The sequence below is a fragment of the Paramisgurnus dabryanus genome, chromosome 3 (genome assembly GCF_030506205.2).
Source record: "Paramisgurnus dabryanus chromosome 3, PD_genome_1.1, whole genome shotgun sequence".
Classification (NCBI taxonomy): domain Eukaryota; kingdom Metazoa; phylum Chordata; class Actinopteri; order Cypriniformes; family Cobitidae; genus Paramisgurnus; species Paramisgurnus dabryanus.
Window position 1 is genome coordinate 3,953,377 of NC_133339.1, and position 22,362 is coordinate 3,975,738.

General features: G+C 37.4%; 2 protein-coding genes across 3 annotated transcripts; both read left to right on the forward strand.

Annotated features, from left to right (window-relative positions):
* Nucleotides 1-1,571: 1,571 nt before the first annotated feature.
* Nucleotides 1,572-5,094, forward strand: ptger1b (prostaglandin E receptor 1b (subtype EP1)). Its single transcript, XM_065278027.2, has 3 exons — nucleotides 1,572-1,889; nucleotides 3,019-3,908; nucleotides 4,025-5,094. The coding sequence occupies exons 2-3, from the start codon at nucleotides 3,063-3,065 to the stop codon at nucleotides 4,298-4,300; spliced, it is 1,122 nt and encodes a 373-aa protein (XP_065134099.1). The 5' UTR covers nucleotides 1,572-1,889; nucleotides 3,019-3,062; the 3' UTR covers nucleotides 4,301-5,094.
* Nucleotides 5,095-6,190: 1,096 nt separating this feature from the next.
* ilf3b (interleukin enhancer binding factor 3b) lies at nucleotides 6,191-22,192 on the forward strand. 2 transcript variants are annotated; one of them, XM_065278028.2, is made up of 19 exons: nucleotides 6,192-6,303; nucleotides 8,862-8,937; nucleotides 9,096-9,319; nucleotides 9,414-9,594; nucleotides 9,789-9,936; nucleotides 11,937-12,028; nucleotides 13,850-13,945; nucleotides 14,052-14,163; nucleotides 15,513-15,610; nucleotides 15,694-15,805; nucleotides 16,009-16,119; nucleotides 16,204-16,409; nucleotides 16,490-16,654; nucleotides 16,750-16,887; nucleotides 17,021-17,164; nucleotides 17,250-17,373; nucleotides 18,773-18,820; nucleotides 21,031-21,396; nucleotides 21,480-22,192. In XM_065278028.2, the coding sequence occupies exons 2-19, from the start codon at nucleotides 8,935-8,937 to the stop codon at nucleotides 21,632-21,634; spliced, it is 2,523 nt and encodes an 840-aa protein (XP_065134100.2). In that variant the 5' UTR covers nucleotides 6,192-6,303; nucleotides 8,862-8,934; the 3' UTR covers nucleotides 21,635-22,192. The 2 variants fall into 2 exon arrangements, with proteins under 2 accessions (XP_065134101.2, XP_065134100.2); XM_065278029.2 differs by lacking the exons at nucleotides 21,031-21,396; nucleotides 21,480-22,192 and adding an exon at nucleotides 19,359-20,935 and having other exon boundaries at nucleotides 6,191-6,303.
* Nucleotides 22,193-22,362: the final 170 nt, after the last annotated feature.

Sequence of the window (22,362 nt, forward strand, 5' to 3'; positions counted from 1 at the left end):
TCCCCCTGTCTTTAGGAAACCAAAACATTTGTTATTTTTGACGAGGTATTTGTTCCTTTTCATTTTAGTCACTAGTCAGACCATTAAACAAACAGAAACAGGAAGTAAAGTTCCGACCAGAAGTGTAACCGCGACAATGCCCGTGCGTCCAATGAAACCGTCTATAAAATTAAATAGAACTTGGAATGATTAGACAGATGTATACTAAAATGGCCTAAACTTCTCGAAACATCTAGATTTTTGCTTATTTTGTACCATTTTTTATCATTTTAATTCATCTTGGGGCCCCTTGGAAATCTGCTGAGGCCAACTTGTGGGCCCTGGCTTCTTGGTTGGGAAACATTGTACTATGTAATGCAAAGGCAATCACACCAATCCTTTCAGTTGACATGGGCTTAGTGCCAAAAGTATGCAGTTTATGAAAATAAGTAATGTGAAAAGGCCTGTTGTTAGATGAACTTGATCGCCCTTTTACAGTAACCACCAGCTGCTGTACTCACAACATTTTGTGTTCCTACGCACTCGAATAAAAACAGATTATGCTCTGTGTCAATTTTTCAAGATGACCACATTCTCTGGTGCAAAATGTACACATCCTCTCAGCCCTGCACACAACATGTGCACAAAAATCGCAGCCAAGAGAAATATAATATATCTTCAACATTCTCTATATTGACTCATTTCTTCTCATCCCTTCCACCCAGTCTGAAATGTTGTAATTCCCATCTTTAATTCCCAGACCTGACAAATTCAAAATCGCATTAAAATGCTAATTTTGCTCTGATAACTGCCTTAACCTTTTCCTTACTAGCAAGCACATACAGTAGTAAAAAATGTGCATTTTATTTATTTGGCTATATTAGACTGTTGCTTAAGCAGACAGGTGTTATGGTCCTGATATTGTCCATGAAAAACTTAGTCTTAGCTGATAAGTCAGTTGCATCCAAGCCAGCAATTTCGGTCTATATGATAAACGGCACTGTCTTGACTCCATAAAAACACATCTTAAGTCACGTATTGTGGTTAAAGACTCAATACAAATGTGTTATCAAACATGTGTTACGTAATTCATGTTTCATGTGACACAGCAACACAGTTGACAAAATAATGAATTTTCATTAACATATTTAAAAAGTCATTACTTGCCAAATAATCAATTTACCACAGTAATGGGATATAATATTAAACCAACTAGTTTTTATCTGCCTTTTTGGCTGACACGAAATGTACCCAATGACTACATCAAGACTTAAGAAATATCCAACAATCTCTGTGCACCTTTACTGCCCAAAAAATACTGCACGTGCTCATGACAGCCAAAGTGGCTGCACTAATCGATGGTGCCCAGAAATGATGCACGAGCCCATGGTGCCCGTACACACTGCGCGCATCCATTGCGCCGCACTCATCTAACTAATGCCGAAAACGATGCACGCGCGCTTTGTGCCAAAAACGTGAACCGTTTATGCTTCGATACACAACGACAATTTGCAGCATCAGTGACTGCGTAAATATCTCCTGCTGGAGCCTACAAGTGCCCGCGCTATAAATACAGCAGCGCGCGCGGACACCGGCCAGTTCACAAGCTATAAAACTCGTGATGGACGTCTCTCTTTTCTCTCTCTCACTTGGCTCCTTTTACAAACTTAATCTTGATTTTTTAATAGGCTTTTCTCAGACTGACTAAAAATACAAAGCGTGTAGTCTGATAACAGGAGTTTACTTCTTCTGGAAATATTTTTTTCTTCTGGAAAGACTTAAGGACGGATGGAAACCTAATGTCGCATTTTGATTCAAAGGAAGTTTATTTCTACCTGTGCTGATATAAGTGAAAATGTTGTTTAGGTGGAGTGATCCAGACTTGGATAATATACAGTGGATCTCAAATGGTAAGTGGTTTGGCTTATTATCCTATTTAAGGGAATAGAGAAACTTGACTTTATTCCCCTCTCTCACTCTCTTACTGTTGTTTTGCTTAATGTTACCTTATGAACATTATGTCACTTTGTAATGCGCAAAAAGCCAATATAGTCTATATAGAAAGGCTGTAGAGTCCATATATGTCCACACTCTCAGAAAAAATGTACAAAAGCTGTGACTGACAGTAGCTTTGAGGTTCTAATATGTACTCTTTAGGTATAAATGTGTACTTTTTTACGGGTACTGCCCAAGTAATACTTTACATTTATTTCTGAGAGTGCAATAGATACAGACATATAGTATAATGAATAAGAAAAAAAGATATAAAGTAAAAGCTATTTCCAACTGATCCGACCCTTTACTTTTGTTGGTGTAAATTAATGTTATTGGTGTGATTCATTTAATTTATTTACATGAACACTCACCAATTACATTAAGATTATCTAGTTATAAACTCTCAAGTTCTCTGAAGCTTTTTAAGAAGTTGTTTAGTTTTGTGTTTTGGTCAGCAGTCAAAAGTGTTGAAATTTGTACTGCACTTTTTGCTTTCTCATGTACCCTGAAGGGGAAATTGTGAAAAACAATGTTCCCATTCACTGTATGTGCAAGGTGTGTCAGTAAATATACATGCTGCCTGCCAGCTTAATTTATCTCATTGGATGTCACTCTTTAAATAGAAATAGGGATATAATTACTTGCTTGAGACTTTTATTATTTTTTATTTATGTATTTGTGATAAATATCAAGAGAGAAACAAAAACATACACATTCACTGCCCATGCAAATCCATTCTGATCATTTCTGTGTATTTATGAATGTATGTTTGTGTGAAAAATGACAAATTTACAGTAATGCATACTCATGGATAGGTGCCGCCCCATGCCACCACTCGCATGCCAATCCTATTTCCTTTTTGGGTGCTTATTGCTTAAGACTTTTAACAGATTAGGTTGTTCCAAGTTGACATGTATCTCTGTTTATACATTCATAATTTGCTAATAAAGCTTATTTGGCTCAATACAGTTGTATATTCACCATCCTAGCTATAAATACACATAAGCAGTTATTTAAAGCACTCTTTTCTTTATTTCTCTTTAGGAATGAATCTCTAAGGTTATTGGTGCCCATCCCATAGCCTGGAGATGTTAGCCATTCAGCACTACAACAATTCAGCCCTGGTTCTTGGAGAGCAATTCGCCAATCAGACGCAGAAGTTATCTGTGGAGACAGAGGTGCCATGCATGGAAAACCTGACCACCCCCTCAACAAGCCCTATGATAGCTGGCCTATCCATGACACTGGGCATTGTGTCCAACATTATAGCACTGATCATCCTGGCCAAAGCTTACGCCCGCCGGCGGAAACATTCGAAGGCCACCTTTCTGCTCTTCGCCAGTTCCCTAGTGGCCACGGACCTCGCCGGTCACGTAATCCCTGGTGCCCTGGTCCTGCGGCTTTACCAGGCCGGCAATGCCGGGCCGCCCGGAGAGCCCGACGCCATTTGCCATTTCTTGGGCGGCAGCATGGTGTTCTTCGGCTTGTGCGCGCTGTTTCTCGGATGTGTAATGGCAGCTGAGAGGTGCATGGGCGTGACACAGCCTCTCGTGCATGCCCGCATGGTATGCACTGCCTACACCAAGATAGTTCTGGTGATTATATGGTCTTTTGCTTTATTTATAGCACTTTTGCCCTCCATCCATTTGGGTAGATATACCTACCAGTACCCAGGGACCTGGTGCTTCATTAAGGTGTTAGACAAGGACACAACCATCACAGATGTGATATTTGTGCTGCTCTTCTCTGGACTAGGACTGACGTCACTGGCCGTGGCATTTATATGCAACACAATCAGCGGTGTGACGCTGGTGATCGCCCGTCTCCGCCAGAGGACCTCCCACCGGAGATCAGCCAAATCACATGACATTGAGATGGTGGCACAATTGGTGGGCATTATGGTCACTTCTTGTATCTGTTGGAGCCCTCTGCTGGTGAGTTTGACCACTACAACATTTATAACATTTTTATTTAGAAAGCTACTTACAGTATGGTGTTTAATCAGTACTTACATTCAGTGCTGGTTCAACATGTTCCTGTTTTTTAACAGATCTTTGGGCTGATGTCAGTCATCAAGTCATACCGTGGTTGCATGAGCGATGATCTACAGTCCTACCAGACTTTATTGGTATTGGGAGTGCGTCTTGCTTCCTGGAACCAGATTCTGGACCCTTGGGTGTACATTCTTTTACGCCGGGCCATCCTCAGGAAGATCTACCGTTTGACCACCGGCCGAAATACCAAGAGGGGGAGCACATTCCGGCGCTGGGAGATTAGCTCCTTCCAGAACTCGATTAATCGGAAAAACGCATTTAATCTAAAATGATAAACTGTGATTAAGGTTTGGCACGTAAAAGAGACATGCAATGGTAAATATTTAGAGGAAAATCAGAACTCATAAGGATCGTATTAACCAAATATTTGCACTGTAGTGTCACGGAAAGAAGGCAATACACCTGTGCTCAAATCATGAATGTAGGAGCAGCATACTGGAAGTTAAACTCAAGCTATATCAGCAAAACGCTGGTTAGAGACATTTATCAGAGCATTTATCAATCATAAATGCTAAATAAAATGTGAAACGTGACTGTGAGTTTGACTAACATCTGCATGTTTTCTTTTTTTACTAAGTGATGGCCAGTAAAACTAAATTTCTTGATAACAAATGACATTTTAAAAATGTGATATGATTTTTTTAAGGACTGTTTTCAACTTGAAAAATATGAAATCAGATTACAAATATTCTCTGCCATAGAAGTCACAATAAGAAAATGTGTTGTTTGTTCCTACCTGTATGTAATAGATATTCAGGGTCAACATCCACAATCCATTGTAATTTGTAAATCTGTCAATTCATTGTTATGATCTCTGTAGTAACTTTACTCAAATCTCAAGCTTCCAGGTGTATTTCATATTTTTGTATGCTGTTTTCAGCATGGTGTAAGTCAAAAAATGACAAATAATAAAATGTGTAAATATTATAGCAATGTAAAGGCAGAGCTTTTACTTGTTCAGAAGTATAAACAAAATGTTATTATGGTTTTACTCTTGTTGTATCTGTATATGTGTGTTTACCTTAATTATTTGTGATCTTGTAAAGTAAAAGGAATGGTAAATATATTGAATGTTTTTTTTTTTTTACCAAAAATGCTCTCTATCTTTCTTTTGATCAGCTCTCAAACAGATTGGACACAACCTTAAAGGAAAACACCACAGTTTTTCAATATTTTACTATGTTCTTACATCAACATAGATGAATTAATACATACCTATCTTTTTTCAATGCGTGCACTTTTAATCTTTGTACAGCGCTTTCTTGAATGTACTAACATTTAGCCTAGCCCAATTCATTCCTATGGCTCCAAACAAAAGTTTTATTTTGTGCCACCATACTTACTCGTTTAACTACTCATGTAACAGTCTTTAAATAAGGAAAACATTGAAGTTTTTGGTGGCTTTTAAATTCATCCCTGTTTGGAGCCATAGGAATGAATGGGGCTAGGCTAAATGCTAAAACATTCACGAGGCGCTGTACAAAATTAAAAGTGCATGCATTGAAAAAAATAGGTATGTATCAATTCATCTAATTTGAGGTAAGAAAATAGTAAAATATTGGAAAACGGTGGTGTTTGCCTTAAAAAGTAGGTTTTTTTTTACCTTTTTTGTGTCAAATAGTGACAAAGTATATAAATTTCTAGTTTGTGCAAAATAAAGGTTTCAGATTATTTAGATTTATCTGATCAAAAAGCAATTATTATAGATTTATTTTGTGTTACAGTGTCTCAGTACCATATGCATTACAACCAAATCAAAATGCCGTACATGCCTGATATTGCATTTTAATTTTATATATGGTTTATTCACCCACATACTTAATTATCCCATATTAATGACTTTAACATATGATTAAGAAGATCTCTATTGAGACTCAAAATTGCATTTCCTTTGTAAGTTTTTCATTGTGCTGCATCGCCCCCAATCGACTAAAGCCGCGTCCTACGCTGTCTATGCCTCGTATAAACAGAAGATATAAACGTCTTAAATTTTAACGTAAACGGCAAAGCTTATTCATGATATATCGTAAAATAAATGGCTTGACAATGAAACGTATTAATAAGTCTCAGTGGACATTTGAAATCATCTCCCATATAAATCACGTTTTATTTAAATGCATCTGATCGCAGTCTACACGCCCCCGCCGCCTCGGCAACACACCGACTAATCCTATTGGTCAACTGGAATCACGTGTCATGCGTCAGCTTATCCCACGCTGCTGATTGTCTCTACAGCGGCAGCATAGCGGTTGGTTGCATCTTCGTCGTTGAACTGGTGAGTTTATGAAAAAAGATCAAATATACGACATTTTACTTGGTATTAAGTGATTGTAGATCAGTTTTTTATTTACATTTAATCGTGATGTCTATTTTAGGCTGTTTTGTGTAGTCTGCAGATATGTAAATATTTACCGCAAAGGCGGCGGCTAATGGTTAGCATGCTAGCACGTCGTACTTTCACCAAAAATCGTTGCCACCAAGGATACATTTGACAATTATTTTACAAGTGCATCTAAATAAATTACATAAACTTTTCTACTGTCGTGTGTTTTATGGAAATTCACATTCAGATGACAATAAATGTATTGGCTTGTTGGGGGAAGGGCCTCGACCATTTTATGTTTAATGTCTCTGTTTGTTCTTATAAACGAGGCAAGCACCATCTTTTTTTGTGGAAATGTTAGATATAAACGTTTTTTTTTCACCGTATTTCGCATAATGCATGTGATTTTGGTGACTACTTTCTTTCGTGATGCTTCAGCACTTGGGCGAACACGACCTCATTGTCTGACTGAATTAAAATGGCCGCACAGCTGTTGTGTAAACAGAATTGATCCAGAGAATTTCTTAACGATAACCTTTAAATGCTTTTAATATATTTATTTTTGCAGTGTAATGAATATATACGTGTGTATTACGTTATTTTTTTAGCCGTAATTGTATGGTTTATGGGGTATTGATTTGAAATTGTGTCCAACAATGGGTTTCCTTTGCAACAACCCCCCATCTGTTAAAAGTAAATATTGAGATGACTGTTTAGTTGTGTTTTTGTATAAAATGTTAAAAGTGAGAAGTTTCCTTTGTTTTCGTAAACATGTTTATTTTAAAGGACAGCTGGCCACCTCGAGCTGAATTTGGTCTGTGTTTGATTAACTATAGTTACTTGAAGTGAGATGCTCTGCAATGTAAAACTATCACTAGTCATTTCTGGACAAATTACATTTGTAGCCACCACCCAGATACAGAGATGAGAGTGACCCTGAGCTCACTTATGTGACTGGTAAAACCAGAATTGAGAGTACAACAAAACCCATTCTAGCAGTGAATAAAGCATTACGACATTTTAATCCAGCAAATAAAGTTTTCAGTCCACCATTAATGCAAATTTTTGGTTTGTTAATTTCATGGACTTTGAACTTAGAGTGCAACAACTAATCGAAAAAAATTGACGGTAATAGATTATTCGTTTTCAACGGATTCTGTTATCGATTAGTTGTTCTGTTTCTTCATACAGCGTGAGCAAAGTTGGGCACTTTTTCTTCATGTTTTTTGTCCATAACTATAGTGAACGTTCTTATTGAATAAATATTTAGTTTTTATTCTATTAGTCGATTAAAAAACGAATTATCGCTAGGGATGCACAGATACCACTTTTTTGGAATACGAGTACGAGTACTTGCATTTCAGTACTTGCTGATACCGAGTACTTAATAAGAAAAACATGATTTAAATTTACAGGTAACAGCTTTAGTCATATAATTTAACAAAAAACAAAGGACTAGTTTTCCAGTTTGTTGTAAACTCTGCCTCTTTGGACAACACAAGAGGCATTAACCCCTTACACGCCGCTCAAACATAGACATTTCTCAGACTGTGGTATCGATTCCAGGTATCAGGGGACTTTTAACGAGTACGAGTGTTTTTGAAAATGTGGTATCGAGGCCGATACCAGTATCAGTATCGGTGCATCCCTAATTATCGCTAGGGATGCACCGATACTGGTATCAGGTATCGGCCTCGATACCACATTTTCTAAAGTACTCATTAAAAGTCCCCCGATACCTGGAATAGATATCACGGTCTGACAAATGTCTATGTTTGAGCGGCGTGTAAGGGGTTAATGCCTCTTGTGTTGTCCAAAGAGGCAGAGTTTACAACAAACTGGAAAACTAGTCCTTTGTTTTTTGTTAAATTATATGACTAAAGCTGTTACCTGTAAATTTAAATCATGTTTTTTTTATTAAGTACTCTGTATCGGTATCGGCAAGTACTGAAATGCAAGTACTCGTATTCCAAAAAAGTGGTATCGGTGCATCCCTAATAATCGGCTATGAAAATAATCCCTAGTTGCAGGCCTATTTTGTACTATGTTGTCTTTCACAGCAACGATTTTAATTTTAAATGGGAACGTTTTTATGTGGTTTAGCTCTTCATTTGCACAAGAATGACGTTTTGGGGTCATTAAAATGCAAACTTTTGAATATGCGTAATGCGTTTCACAGTGCAAGTGCAAAGTCGTCTGTGTAAACTATGTAAAAGCGAATCTGAGATATCAGTGACATCATGTGCATGTGTTAATTCAGTTTATTGGCATGCACAAAATTACCGAAACAACGAGAGTTTTTTAACATTTCTCCAAACAAAGCTTATAAAATTTTGGCGCTTTATAGTCCAGGTTGAGTTGTATTAATAAACCCATCTCAACATCTATCTAAACACAACTGCTCAATGCATTTTCCATCTTAATTTTTGGGGTATTTATCACTCTATAGGCGAATGCGCTAAATTTTGAAGGTTACATCCCAAATCACTTGCATTTGTATTTCATTACAGTCCACCTGGAGCAGCATTTCTCTGTCTCAGATTGACCAACACTGCAAACCTGAAGCACCATTTCTTAGCAGCTATGGTAAAGTACACAGTGTTAAGATTTACGTTTAAACTGTGTATGTGTTTACCGACAGAGGGTCGATAAATTTAGACTTTATTTATTATATTACAGATGCTTCATTTATATCTAGCTTAAAGCATATTTTAATACGCTTTTCTCACTTTGTTTCTGTAAAGCCTCCTCCAATTCGTCATCGCTCCATGCGCATCTTTGTCAATGATGATCGCCACGTCATGGCCAGGCACTCGACCATCTATCCCACCCAAGAAGAGCTGGAGGGAGTGCAGAACATGGTGTCCCACACTGAACGAGCTCTTAAGGGTGTCTCTGATTGGCTGGACGAGCAAGAAAAGGGAACCGCCAAAGCAAACACCTTGGAGACGGAAGGAGAAAAGGAGACGTAAGTGATCTTGCTAATGCCTTCTATTGTAATTTGCCCATTATGCATTTGTGTATTTTACAACTGATTTTGCCTTTTCTGTGTTGTCCTCCAGAGAGCCCAAGCCTGGGGACCAGCTCACACGATCTCTGCGCGGAGTAATGCGCGTTGGGCTGGTTGCTAAAGGTCTTCTGCTGAAGGGAGATCTGGACCTGGAGCTTGTGCTGTTGTGCAAAGACAAACCCACCATCACCTTGCTGAAGAAGGTTGCAGAAAATCTAGCTGAGCAACTTAAGGTACATCAACATGATGCATAACAATGGCAAACTATTTTAGATCTTACAGATCCAGGGTTTCGATCAAGTTCAGTAGTTCTTGCGCTATTATTGCAATGATTATATTTTGGTGCATCTTCTATGGAGCACAATTCTGTAGTGTAGTATACTATATAACATGGTAAAACCCATCTTGTAAAATATCTCTCATGTAGGTCATCACCGAAGAGAAATATGAAGTCAAGCCTTTTGTCCGCGAGGCCACCATTGTCATCAAAAACTCCAAAGAACGACCTTTGACTTTGACCATTCACCTGACGTCACCCCTCGTGAGGGAGGAGGTGGAGAAGCAAGCAGCTGGAGGTAGAGTTTGATCCTGCACATCTTACGCCACCTATAACCACCCTCACCCCACAGACAGGAAGGGCAGATGGGACGGACTCGGGCAGGGATATTGTTTATTGGGCCTTCAATGGAGCTTGGGGATGTTGTGTACAAAATAGCCATGTAACACAGATTGCTATGTTTACTGCCACCTTAAGTGTGATGTATAGTTTTGATGGCCCAATATACAGTAAAAAAAAAAAAAATGGGAATGAGAAGCAGAGGAACATGGCCCTTATCCTTTAAAGTATTTTTTAAAAAAGTTTCATGAAGGCTTACTGAGAATTAGGAAACAAAAATCACAAACCTTGTTGTTTGCATGTGTGCATATATTGAAGGATTGGAACAGTTTGCATTGCAGCAAAAATGAGAAGCAAAAAGATTACTGAGCTCTGGTTCTTAGAGTCGCCAGAACTTGTTGCCTGTGCCTTTAAATGGCTTACAGCGGGCCATAGGGGTTATAGATAATGCTAGACAGACACTGTATTCAGAGTGCTTGATGATAGTCATTTAGTGGATCACAGTTAAAGTTTATAGGATAAAGAGCAAGTTTTAAAGTCAACATGAAATTAAATTTGATCTTTTACTCATTTCTGGCCTAATTACATCTTTAACCCCCGGTTTCACAGACAAGGCTTAAGGCTAGTCCTAGACTAAAACGCATGTATGGATCTTAAAGGGGACATATCATGAAAATCTGGCTTTTTTCATATTTAAGTGCTATAATTGGGTCCCCAGTGCTTCTATCAACCTAGAAAACGTGAAAAAGATCAACCCAGTAAGTTAGTTTTGGTAAACCATTCTCTGCAAGGATGTGAAAAAATAGGTAATTGAAATTTGGCTCCCCTGGTGATGTCAGAAAGGGATAATACCCCTCTTTAATCTGCACTATCCAAACATGGCACTGCCATTTAGTGCAGTGATCAGCTTATTTGCATTTAAAAGGACATGCCAAAAAACTGCACATTTTTGACTACATCTACAAAGCGGCAACTTTTTTAGCTAAAACTTCTCATACGCACTCTGGGGGACACAAAAGATTTATTTGACATCTTAAAAAGTCTTGTGAAATGTCCCCTTTATAAAATATGCTTTAAGTCTCAATTTAACTAAGGCCTTGCTAAGCCTTATCTGTAAAACCAGGCCTAGATGTTATAACTTGCTTTACATCTGACATTACCACATCACATTTCTGATGATGCCACCTATCGTAACCAAATGTTAACCTTATGGTAATGGCTATTTTGACCCTTTTCATCAAACACTATAATGGGTATTAAATGGATTTTCATGTTGACTTTAAATCGGACACACATTGTTCATGCCGGACATTAAACGTACAGAAATACGTATAGAGGTGAGGCTGAACTGAAAGCCTAGCCCTATCTGTGACCCCGCAGTTAATGACACCTGCCTCAGGACATCACAAGCCATCAGTTTTGCTGCAGTGTGGACTTGTTTGGATAATACCTTTTGTGTATCTAACTACTGCTGCCTGTGGTTCAAAATCTGATTCTCTCTGTCAAGCCTTCTAGTTTGTCAATTTTAGGGACGCTGGACCTTTGACCAACTGGACGCTCTCTGTCTCGGAAGGGGCAAGGCAGTGCACCCAGAACAAAGCGGGGGCGAGGAGGAGGGGTTTCCCTATTACGCATAAAAGCATCCGGATGTTAATAGTTTTAGGGAACGTAAAAATTCTCAAACCCTCCTGTTAATATGTATTAGTTCCCCGTAAATATATACATATATACATGCCTCTTGAAGGGAAATAAAGATGGCCACCAGTTTTTTTTACCTGTTCACCCGGTCTGGTTGTTTACAAGGGAGGGTTGTTTTTATTTATGTCGGGGTAGTTCCTCCTCCTCTCCCCTCCACACTGCCTTTGGTAGGGGTTATCTGCCTCCTCTCCCCCTGGCCGAGAGACAGAAAAACCCCCTTGGTCAAACTGTACATTGTCTTCTTATTCCACCTGCCAATAGAAACGCTATCAGTCAACGATCCCCCGGATGTTCTGGACAGGCAGAAATGCCTGGCTGCATTGGCGTCTCTCCGCCACGCCAAGTGGTTCCAGGTTTGCATCTTGTCTTTATTTGTCTTCTAGTAGTTGAGTTTTCGTTTTTGTTCAGTTTTCTGTGTTAACATGATTTCATGCTTTATCTTTTCAGTTTTGTGTGGATTTTTCAGTGTTTTCGTATATTAATTTATTTGTGGGAGTGTATTGGCCTCTGGTAACAAGTTATATTCTTGTTGAATGGTTTAAATTGTCTTACTTCTCCCTGATTAGCTTAACAGTTATTATTTGTGTATTACGTTGCTGGACAGTTTTGTGTTTTTGGGACATGCTAGTATTTTATTCAGACTGTCACATTTGGAATGCAGATACTACCTGCCTCTTAATTTTACAATCTTAATTGCAGAATCAATATATTGGGTGCAATATTTCTATTTGACACACATGACGACTATGGCTGCACGATAAATCGCATGCGATTGTCATGCAGGTTTTTTTTGTCAGTAAAGATGGTTCCTTGATTAGTAGGAAAATTAGCTGCTTTCAGATGGTGCGGCATTTACTGCACAAAACCGTAGTTCCCTGAAAAGCTAGGCAATATCCTATTCATAATCACAGGTGATTCATCCGCGATTATGAATGGCTTGTCGGTGAATTACAGCTTTGTGTAGTAAATGCCGCTCCATTTGAAAACAGGTGATGACGATTTACTACTACACTGTATCCACAGTTTTGATTTTTCGATTAATCGTTTTTTAAAACGTGGTCGGTTAAAAATCGATTCTCAAAGAGCAGAATCAATTTTTTTTTTCATATTTATTTCCGCAAACATTGATCGGAGGAATGGAAGCATTTTAAATTTCGCAAGCAAGACTTGTGGCTTTTAATTTCTTTTTATTAATTACCCACTTGTAAACTGCTGTTCACTGTTCTTTTTTTATTAATATAGTATCTATATTAAATCTATATTCATTGAGTTGAATCGAGAATCGAGTATAAAAACCTACCTGAGAACCGGAATCGAAAATGTAATCGAGAATCGGAATCAAATCGATCTGGAACATCTGAAACGATACCCAGCCCTACTTCTGAAAATACTGTCGCACGTACTGTACTCGGACCCTCGCATATGCATAAAAACACAAACATACATTGTTTAAATATGATTAAAGTGAATCAAAATCGTATCATATTTTATTTTGAGATTAATAGAATTAATATCATATCATATGACGAGATGTCCAATTTAAACCCCAACTTTGCTATTTGCACCATAACTTTTAATGTTATACCCCAATTTTTGTTTATAAATAGTATAATTTGTTTTGATCTCAAAATGTGATTTTTATTTAAAGTTTGTTTTATTGCTGGTGCTCCTGCTAGTTAGGTTTCGTTTGGTTTGGTTTAGTTTTTTTTTTATACAGCTTTCTTTGTGTCAAAGAAATATTGCACCTTTTCTGCCATTCAGGATTTAATAAATGATCTGCATATTTTATAAATACAGCTGCAGCTACCAGATTAAAGACAATAGCGTCTTTGTTATTTTTAATCTTCTAGAATAATCTAGCTTTTATCAACTCACAATTCTGAGATTCAGTGTTTTATCAGAAATCAAAAAATAAACCCTGCTGAGTTTGTCTTTTTTTATCTTGATGTTTTTATGTACTTTATGAATTAATATCTGTCATATACAAAGGTGCTAAATAGAGCAGTATGTATTTTGTACATCTTAACCACCTTCACCACATTGCTAATGCTTAGCCACACACGTTATTCTGTATCTGCACCATTTTGTTTGTTCGTACTTTGCTTTAGTGTTGTCCCACAATGTGAGTCTATGAAATAAACTGGTGCGTCTTTCCTTCCTGCTTGTGTTTCCAGGCCAGGGCTAATGGACTCCGATCCTGTGTGATCGTCATCCGCATCTTTAGGGATTTGTGTGCTCGTGTTTCCACCTGGGCCCCTCTCACTGGATGGGTGAGTCCCAAAAGCCTTTTGTTTCATCTTGTTCTGGTATTCATAATCCTTTCATTATGTTCAGCATGTAGAAAAGCATCCATGTAATGCTTCTTATTTCTTGAAGCCATTAGAACTGCTGTGCGAGAAAGCGATTGGCACCGGGAACCGACCAATGGGAGCGGGAGAAGCGCTCCGCAGAGTTCTAGAGTGTCTTGGATCTGGAATCCTCTTGCCAGGTCAGTGTTCACTACTCTTGTCTCTTTAGGGGCGGGACACACCAAAACGTTTTTACGCGGCTGAAAACGCCTGGAGGACGCCGAATGCCGCTGGTTTATTTGAAAAACGCAGAGCGTCCATTGGTAACAAGTGAAAACATGGGCTGGCCATGGTCGTAAAAGCTTTGGTGTGCATGCCCTCTAAACCTCTAAAAATGTGATGTACACCTTCAAATTAATATAACTGCCCTTTTTTGGTGTAGAAGCCTAATCTTGGTCTTGTTTACAAATACGACCCACTAAAGTTTAAGTGTCTGGAGGTGAAAATATGAAATAAAAAATTGTTATAGCAGTTTACATTTAATCTAATAAATAAAAATAATGCAATACAGTATATATTATACATAAAATTATTGTAAAAAGAGGGGTTTGTTACACTTTTAGTGGTTTTACCAACAACGGCCACTAGGTGTCAACGGTTTGCTGAATACTGTCGTCACAAATTAATAAATTACTGTCACTGCATTATTATTACTGGTAAAAGGTTTTTAAATATGAAAACTATATATATATATATATATATATATATATATATATATATATATATATATATATATATATATATATATATATATATATATATATATATATATATATATATATATATATGGGGTTTAAGGGCTCTGTACGATTTCTGCATTAAAATCCCAAAATTACTAGCACAGGGTTAATATCATAATATAATACTAATATATAATATAATATAATACATAATATCCAAACAGCGCTGTCAAATATCGTGATGTCATCTGACTCTTTTCTGGTGTGGAAATTGCATTTTATAAGCTAACATAAGGATAAATAATAATAAGAACGAATGTTATGCATATAAACAAATGACTTTTATTTTGGGGCTGACTGGCACTAAGAAAAGGCACTAGTCTTACAAAAACCCTTGCAAAAACCTCATTTTTGGGCCTATTGACCTCAAACGTGAAACATAACTTCTTTAGACTTGTGGCTTTGGGATCATTGCATTTATAAGTTTCAAACACACATTTTTTTAGTAATAAAAAAGATGTTATGCAAAAAAAGTTTTATTCCAAAGTACTTCAGCCTCCCTAACTTTTTTAATTTTTAACTTAAAATAATATTGAAACCTGGAAAATGAAGCTCAAAGTGTCAAGACGTTAAATAAGATAATATTTTACTAATTTACTCCAAAATATGTGGGTAGACGACTCTTTTAAATGTAGGCCTTTCCAATTCTGCAAAACATTTTATTGTACTGTCGTGGCAACTTGATCAATTGCCTTTGAAATGTATAAAAGCTATTTCTGACCTGTTTAAATGTGTGTGTCTGCTCTTAGGTGGTCCAGGCATCTGTGACCCATGCGAAAAGGAACCAACCGATGCCATTAGTCACATGAACACCCAGCAACGAGAGGACATTACACAAAGTGCTCAGGTATAACCCGAATTCGCTAAATATTTGATAGTTGTTTAATTGTCTGGGATTTTTAATGAGAAAGTCTTTTTTTTGATTGACAGCATGCCTTGAGGCTTTCTGCTTTTGGACAGCTGCACAAAGTACTTGGTATGGACCCGCTCCCCTCAAAGATGCCCAGAAAACCAAGAAGTGAAACTATTATAGACTACACAGGTAAAACTGTGGTCCTTTACTCCACAAAAAAACGTCAACTTTTAATATCTCACACTTGTGTTAATGTTTCTTTAAATATACCATATTTTTTTGAAGAATAGTTTGAGAACTATATACTTATAGCAACTGAGAAACAATGAAATTGAATTCTTGACCTAAGTAAGAAAAATTCCCACAACAATTTCTGTCATCTATGGCTACAGTTCAGATCCCACCCAGCGCGACCTACGTACCCCCACTGAAACGCCCTATAGAGGAGGAGACAACAGACGAGAAGAATCCAAATAAGAAGAAAAAGAAGTTACAGAAGAAATGTAAATGTTACTTCATATTTAGCACAAAACAAAGTGTAACTGTTTTTGTCTGTCCAGATCATAAACTTTGTTTCCACCCTGTAGCTACGGACGATAAGGCTGAACCTTCACAGGCGATGAATGCTCTGATGCGACTGAACCAGCTGAAGCCAGGGCTTCAGTATAAACTCATCTCTCAGACCGGTCCGGTTCACGTGCCGGTTTTCACCATGGCTGTGGAGGTGGATGGAAAGACCTTTGAAGCCTCAGGTCCCTCCAAACGTGCAGCGAAGCTACATGTGGCTGTCAAAGTAAGAGACCCTGATATGTTTAATGATAGAAAAGGTTTACCATGCCAAAAACTAAATCCATCACAAATGTGATCCTCCAGGTCTTGCAAGATATGGGTCTGCCTACTGGAGTGGAGCAGAAGGTTGCTGAAATAACAGTGAAACAAGAGGAGCCACTGGTGACCCCACAGGAGACCGTGCCACCACCAATGGCACAAATGGAGCCTGAGCCAGCACCCACCAACACGGACAACATGAATGACGAGGTATTGAAGTTCATCTGACAGCATAACATGACGTGTAAAAAGTGTCTTTTTAAAGTTTGAATCTAAAATCTGTTTTTTTTTTGGTGGTCTATCAGAACTCTCGACAGCAGGGCCCTATCCTCACCAAACATGGAAAGAATCCGGTAATGGAGCTAAATGAGAAGCGCAGAGGACTGAAGTACGAGCTTATTTCTGAAACAGGCGGAAGTCATGACAAGCGCTTCGTCATGGAGGTAACATACGTAACCATAACCTTATTTATACTGGGCAAATACTAGTGATCTCCACTACGGAACTAAATGCTTTTGCTTTGTATCACAACATTATTTGCTATATCATGATGTTTCTTCTATTTGCCCGCTGTAGGTGGAGATCGATGGAGAGAAGTTTCAGGGTACCGGTTCTAATAAAAAGGTGGCGAAGGCTTATGCAGCATTGGCAGCCCTGGAGAAGCTCTTCCCAGAAGGCTCAAATGTGGACGCAAACAAGAAAAAGAAAATGGCTCCAATGGTACGACTCCATTCATCAGTTTTCTTGTTAATAAGCATTTGCTGGAAAGAATGTGATCTCTGATTGGCTGATTTTCTTTCTTTAGCATCCCACTGGATTTATGATGAGTGGGCCACCTGGTGACCTGGCAGCCAATCCTAGGGGCAGAGGAAGAGGGCGTGGAAGGGGGCGAGGTAGAGGATTTAACAACGGTGGAGGATTTAATCAAGGTACCCTTTATGATAACATTCTATTCTTTATCTTTATCTTTTGTTCTTTCTGTCTTTCGCATTTTTCTTTCTATTTTTCTTTTATTTTAGTTTTTTATGTCTTTTGTTATTTCTGTTTTTTTCTTTCTATCTTTCGTTCATTCTTGCTTTTATTCTTGCTATTGTTGTTTAATCTGTTGTTTTGTTTGTTCTTTTATTCTTTCATCTGTGTTTTTTACATTCTTTTGTTTGTTCTATTTTCTATTTCTTTCATTCTTTAATTCATTTCTTTTTCTATTTTCTTTTGGTTTTCATCCTTTCTCTCTTTTGCTCCTTTTTTCATTCTTTTCTGTTCATTCTGTTTTTTTTTGTCTTGTTCTTTCTATCTTTTGTTCAATCTATTTTCCATTTTTTTTATCTTTCAGTCTCGTTCCTTTATCCGTTTGTTCTTTTTTTGTTCGTTTTGTCTTTCGTTATTTCATCCTTTTTTTTCTTTTTTGGCCCTTTTTGGTCCTTTTTGTTCCTTCCGTCTTTTGTTCATTCTGTTTTAAAAGTTTCTGTCTTTTGTTCTTTCTATTTTCCATTCCGTATATCTTTCATTCTTTTCTGTTTTCTTTCGTTCCTTTTGTCTTTTGTTATTTCATCTTTTCATTTCTTTCGGTTTCGTTCATTCTGTTTTTGTGTTCTTTCTATCTTTTGTTTGTTCTATTTTCATTCCTTTTATCTTTCATTCTTTGTTTTCCTTTCTTTTTCGTTCATTTTGTCTTTCGTTATTTCATCCTTTCTTTCTTGGTCCTTTTTTCATTCCTTCCGCCTTTTGTTCATTTTGTTTAAAAAATTTCTGTTTTTGTTCTTTCAATTTTCCATTCCTTTTATCTTTTATTCTTTCTGTTTTTTTGTTTCTTTTTTTCGTTCCTTTTGTTATTTCATCTTTTCGTTCCTTCGGTTTCGTTCATTCTGTTTTTTTTATTTTTCTATCTTTTGTTTGTTCTATTTTCTATTCCTTTTATCTTACATTCTTTGTTTTTATTTCTGTCTTTCGTTCCTTTGTTCGTCCTGTGTTTTGTTCCTTCTATTTTTCATTCTTTCTTTCTTTTGTTCGTTTTTTTTATTTCTTAAATTTTTTCTTTGTTCTTTCCACCCGTTTTTTCTTTTACGGTTTCATTTTTTTCTTTTCTTTTATTCTTTTTGTTATTTCTGTCTTCGATTTTTTTTATCATTTCGTTATTTCTGTCTTGTTTGTTTTATGTTTCTTCTTTTGTTCTTTTATCTTTCTTTCTTTCATTCCTTGTTTTCGTTCCTTATATCATTTCTTTTGTTCTTACTTTTTGTTATTTCTTTTTTTCAAAATTTTTCATTAGAAATAAAAAAGACTAGTTGAAAATGTTTTTTAAATATTTTTTTTTGTTTGTTTTTTTAGGTGGTTATGGATCATATGGCTATGGGAGCAATGCTAACTCTGGCTACAGTGAGTATTTTTTCGTATTTTAGTTGAAGGCGATGATGTCATTTAGTTTATTCCTAGCAAGAATCGCCATTATGGCTTTTAATATCCAGAATGTTTTTTCAGAGTTGTCTTTTTGGTCTTTGTTGCCTTTGACATCAGAATATCATCTTGCTTTGAAAGTCTGAATTTACTCCTGATTTTATTTAAACTGGTTCTGGATCTTTTTACTGGACATTTCGACATTCGATGAACATAGATCTACGTCTGTGCTCTGTCCGCCATCCATTTGATTTCTCTGCTTTGTTGAGCCATGGGACGCAAACTTTCCTCGGCGAAATACGAGAAACCTTTCCCACATGCCAATGCCATTTTCTGAGGAAAGACCTTCTTTAGGGTGACCGGAGCAGAGAAATCTAAAAAAAAAAAAAAACAAATTGATTCAGCTTAATAACTGATTGACTTTATTGACTCATGTCCATCGACTTTGGTCATGGCATGCCAAATCAATAACACAGAAGAGATCTAATTCTGTGCTTCTCTGCTCTGTTTCATCCTATAGGTGACTTTGTCTCAGACTCCTATGGCAACAACGAATTTGCGACACAAACCGACGAATCTTTTCAATAAGCATGCAAAATAAATGAAAACTAGAGACTTGGTTTACACACGTTATGAATTTTACTTGTGAAGTATCACCCACGATCTCACCTTAAAAAAAAAAACTGCCCGACGATCACCTAACACTGTGGATGCAAATGGGACTATGCTGCATTTGGCTGCTGTGGAAACCAGAAAAAGACGTGATTGGTCGTTGACCTGTTTTTCGTGCTGTGATTGAATTTTGAATTTTCACTTGAAGTCACTGTATGAGCCATTTTTGCCTCCGTTTTTGTTGTATTTTTTCTAAAATTATGTCAGTAGTAATTACTTTTCAATTAGTCTGTTCTGTGCATTGTCATGTCGTCGTTTTAATTTTTTAATTTTTTTTAAATTACAAATAAATCTTTTGTATTGTGGTGAATACCATTGTCTGTAAAGAATGGGTTTCTTAACTGGTTGTGGAAAAGGGGTAAATGCAGATTTTTTTATGAATATGCATTGTGAACCAGTGAACAAACAAAGCATCTATTTGCGGCATTTCTATTGTTTATAGCTAGCTGTTTTGACTGCTATTTAGTTGCTTCATAATGGCATCTGTGTACATTTTTTTACCTGGAAGAGAAACAAAAAATTTGATAAATCTCAAGAAGGTTTGAGGTCGTGTGCGTGCGTGTGTGTGTTAGGGGATGGCCGATAATTTGCATGTTATTGTCATTGCGCATCTCGTTAGTTGGTTCCTTGATTAGTAATAAATCACCATCAGCTGCTTTTAGATGGAGCGGCATTTACTACACAAAGCTGTAGTTCACTTAGAAACGTGGCAATTTATCGCCTGCGATGTGTATACGATATGGCCCAGCTTATCCGTAAACTACAGCTTTGTGTAGTAAATGCCGCTTCATCTGAAAGCAGCTGATAGTGATTTATTACTAATAAAGATACCGGCTTCACTGATGAGATGCGCATGTTATCGCATGCAAATTATTTCTAATCCCTAGGTGTGTGTGTGTGTGTGTGTGTGTGTGTGTGTGTGTGTGTGTGTGTGTGTGTGTGTGTGTGTGTTTTGTTGACTTTGCTGTCAATATTCATTGCTAAAGTTGCATTCAAACTAACCAGTAGTAACAACTTTTTTAATCCAACTGGAATCCTTTTATTCCAATTATATAAAATCATGAACCATATAATACAAATTTATATACAATTATAATTGGCCAATGGGGTTACTGAAACGTGACTTTTAAACGATACTGCGTATTATGTTTGAATGTTAAAAAGATAGTCAAGATGGAAACAACCTAATTTATCATGAATAACAAAAAGCTGTAAAAGTTTTTAGGTTTTTGGTTCAATAAATGTCCCCAATTGACAAAACATCCATTATGACTGTGCAACCTATTGAAAGTACATTTTGGTTTCATTTTTTTTTCCATCACCATGTATGGATGTTTATTTTGTACCAAGATGCAATGTACATTAAAAATGTTTTTAGGCTCTTACTGAAAGAAAAACCATTAAAAACTCAAAACCGTCTGAAAATGTATGTAAAATCCTTATGTTTTGTAAAGTATAAATTATTGGTTATTATAAATCTTTGAGCCATCCGAGTGATTTTATTGTTCGGTCCCTTACAGATTTCTACAATAACGAGGGATCAAACGGTGGTTCGGTGGCCTCGGGTCCTGGACCTGCCGGACCAGTCGCAAACACTACTGGAGGATCATCAGGACCTCCTGGCTTCGGTTCCTATTACCAAAATGAAGGAGGCTACACAGCCCCTGCTCCAGCACCCAAAGTAACTCCCAAAAAGCCACCTATGCTCCAAAACACAAAGCCTCAAGGGACCGGAGCAGGTCAGGGTTCAGGCTTCGGTCAGTACAGCCAGGGCTTCGTACCGCCCAAGAAAAACTTCGGCCAACCTCAAGGCGGAGGTGGAAACTTCAACTACAGCACTGCTTATCCGTCTCAGGTGACCGGAGGGCAAGACTACGGCTATGAAGGTGAGGAAAAACGATCACAGGATTGTGCGCTCAAATTTGTTCGGGTTAATTTTATAATATAAAGTTGTATGATTTCTTCGCAGGTTACAACAACCAAGCAAACTACAACTCACCGCAACAGCAGCAGCAGCAGGGTGGAGCCAACCAAAACCAGAATTTTGGTGGTAACACTTCCTACAACAGTGGACCAGTTGGATACGGTCGAGGAGATCCCAATATGAACTACCAGTACAGATAAACAGACCATACTTTGTGTGCTCTGCCCTTATTCCGCTTTCATTGTAGAGTTCCCAATCTTAGGCTTTGATCACCATCAGACCACCTTGGACTTTAAATGGCAGTGTCTTTAGACTTTGTGCAGAATAATGTATTTCTATGTTTCTTTAAGTTGTATTCCTTATGGGTTCTTGAAATCTGTGAACTTTCCCAAACTGCTGTCCGAAGCTTAGCATGTGAAGACCTGATGTTAGTTATTACGCAGTGGCATCCAGATATGATTTTAACCATTCGGAAATGTAAAAATATGAGATGCGCGTTAAGTTGTAAATCTTTTGTTTTATCTTGTTTTTTTCCTTCCTCCAGTTGACCAGCAACATTTCTTGACTTTGCCTGTGATTGTTAACTTTTTTTTAGAATGCACATGTGATATGTTTTAAGTGCTTTTGTGAATGTAAAGGTTGTGACATGTCAGGTCGGTGTATCATTTGGCATTTTTGGGACGGGGGACCTTTTTATTTTCTGAACAATGTGGAGAAGAATGTGTGGTGTTTGTAATAAAGCATTTTATTTTGGAGGATCTCTGGTGTTTATGAATGGAGTCATATTTCCAGGTATTTGTTAGTCTTGCAAATCCATAGATAAAGTCTAACCAACTAAATTACTGTTGTTATTGGTCTTATTCTAGGTCTTTATTATTAAGCACTTTTCTAGATCACCCCCTTTGCTGGCGAAACTATTTAAAGATCG

Coding starts and splice junctions, on each gene's coding strand:
- ptger1b (XM_065278027.2), top strand. CDS start 3,063: ATGTTAGCCATTCAGCACTACAACAATTCAGCCCTGGTTCTTGGAGAG. Junction 3,909..4,024: donor TCTGTTGGAGCCCTCTGCTG/GTGAGTTTGACC, acceptor GTTTTTTAACAG/ATCTTTGGGCTGATGTCAGT.
- ilf3b (XM_065278028.2), top strand. Junction 16,655..16,749: donor CGGACAACATGAATGACGAG/GTATTGAAGTTC, acceptor GTGGTCTATCAG/AACTCTCGACAGCAGGGCCC. Junction 18,821..21,030: donor CAATGCTAACTCTGGCTACA/GTGAGTATTTTT, acceptor GGTCCCTTACAG/ATTTCTACAATAACGAGGGA.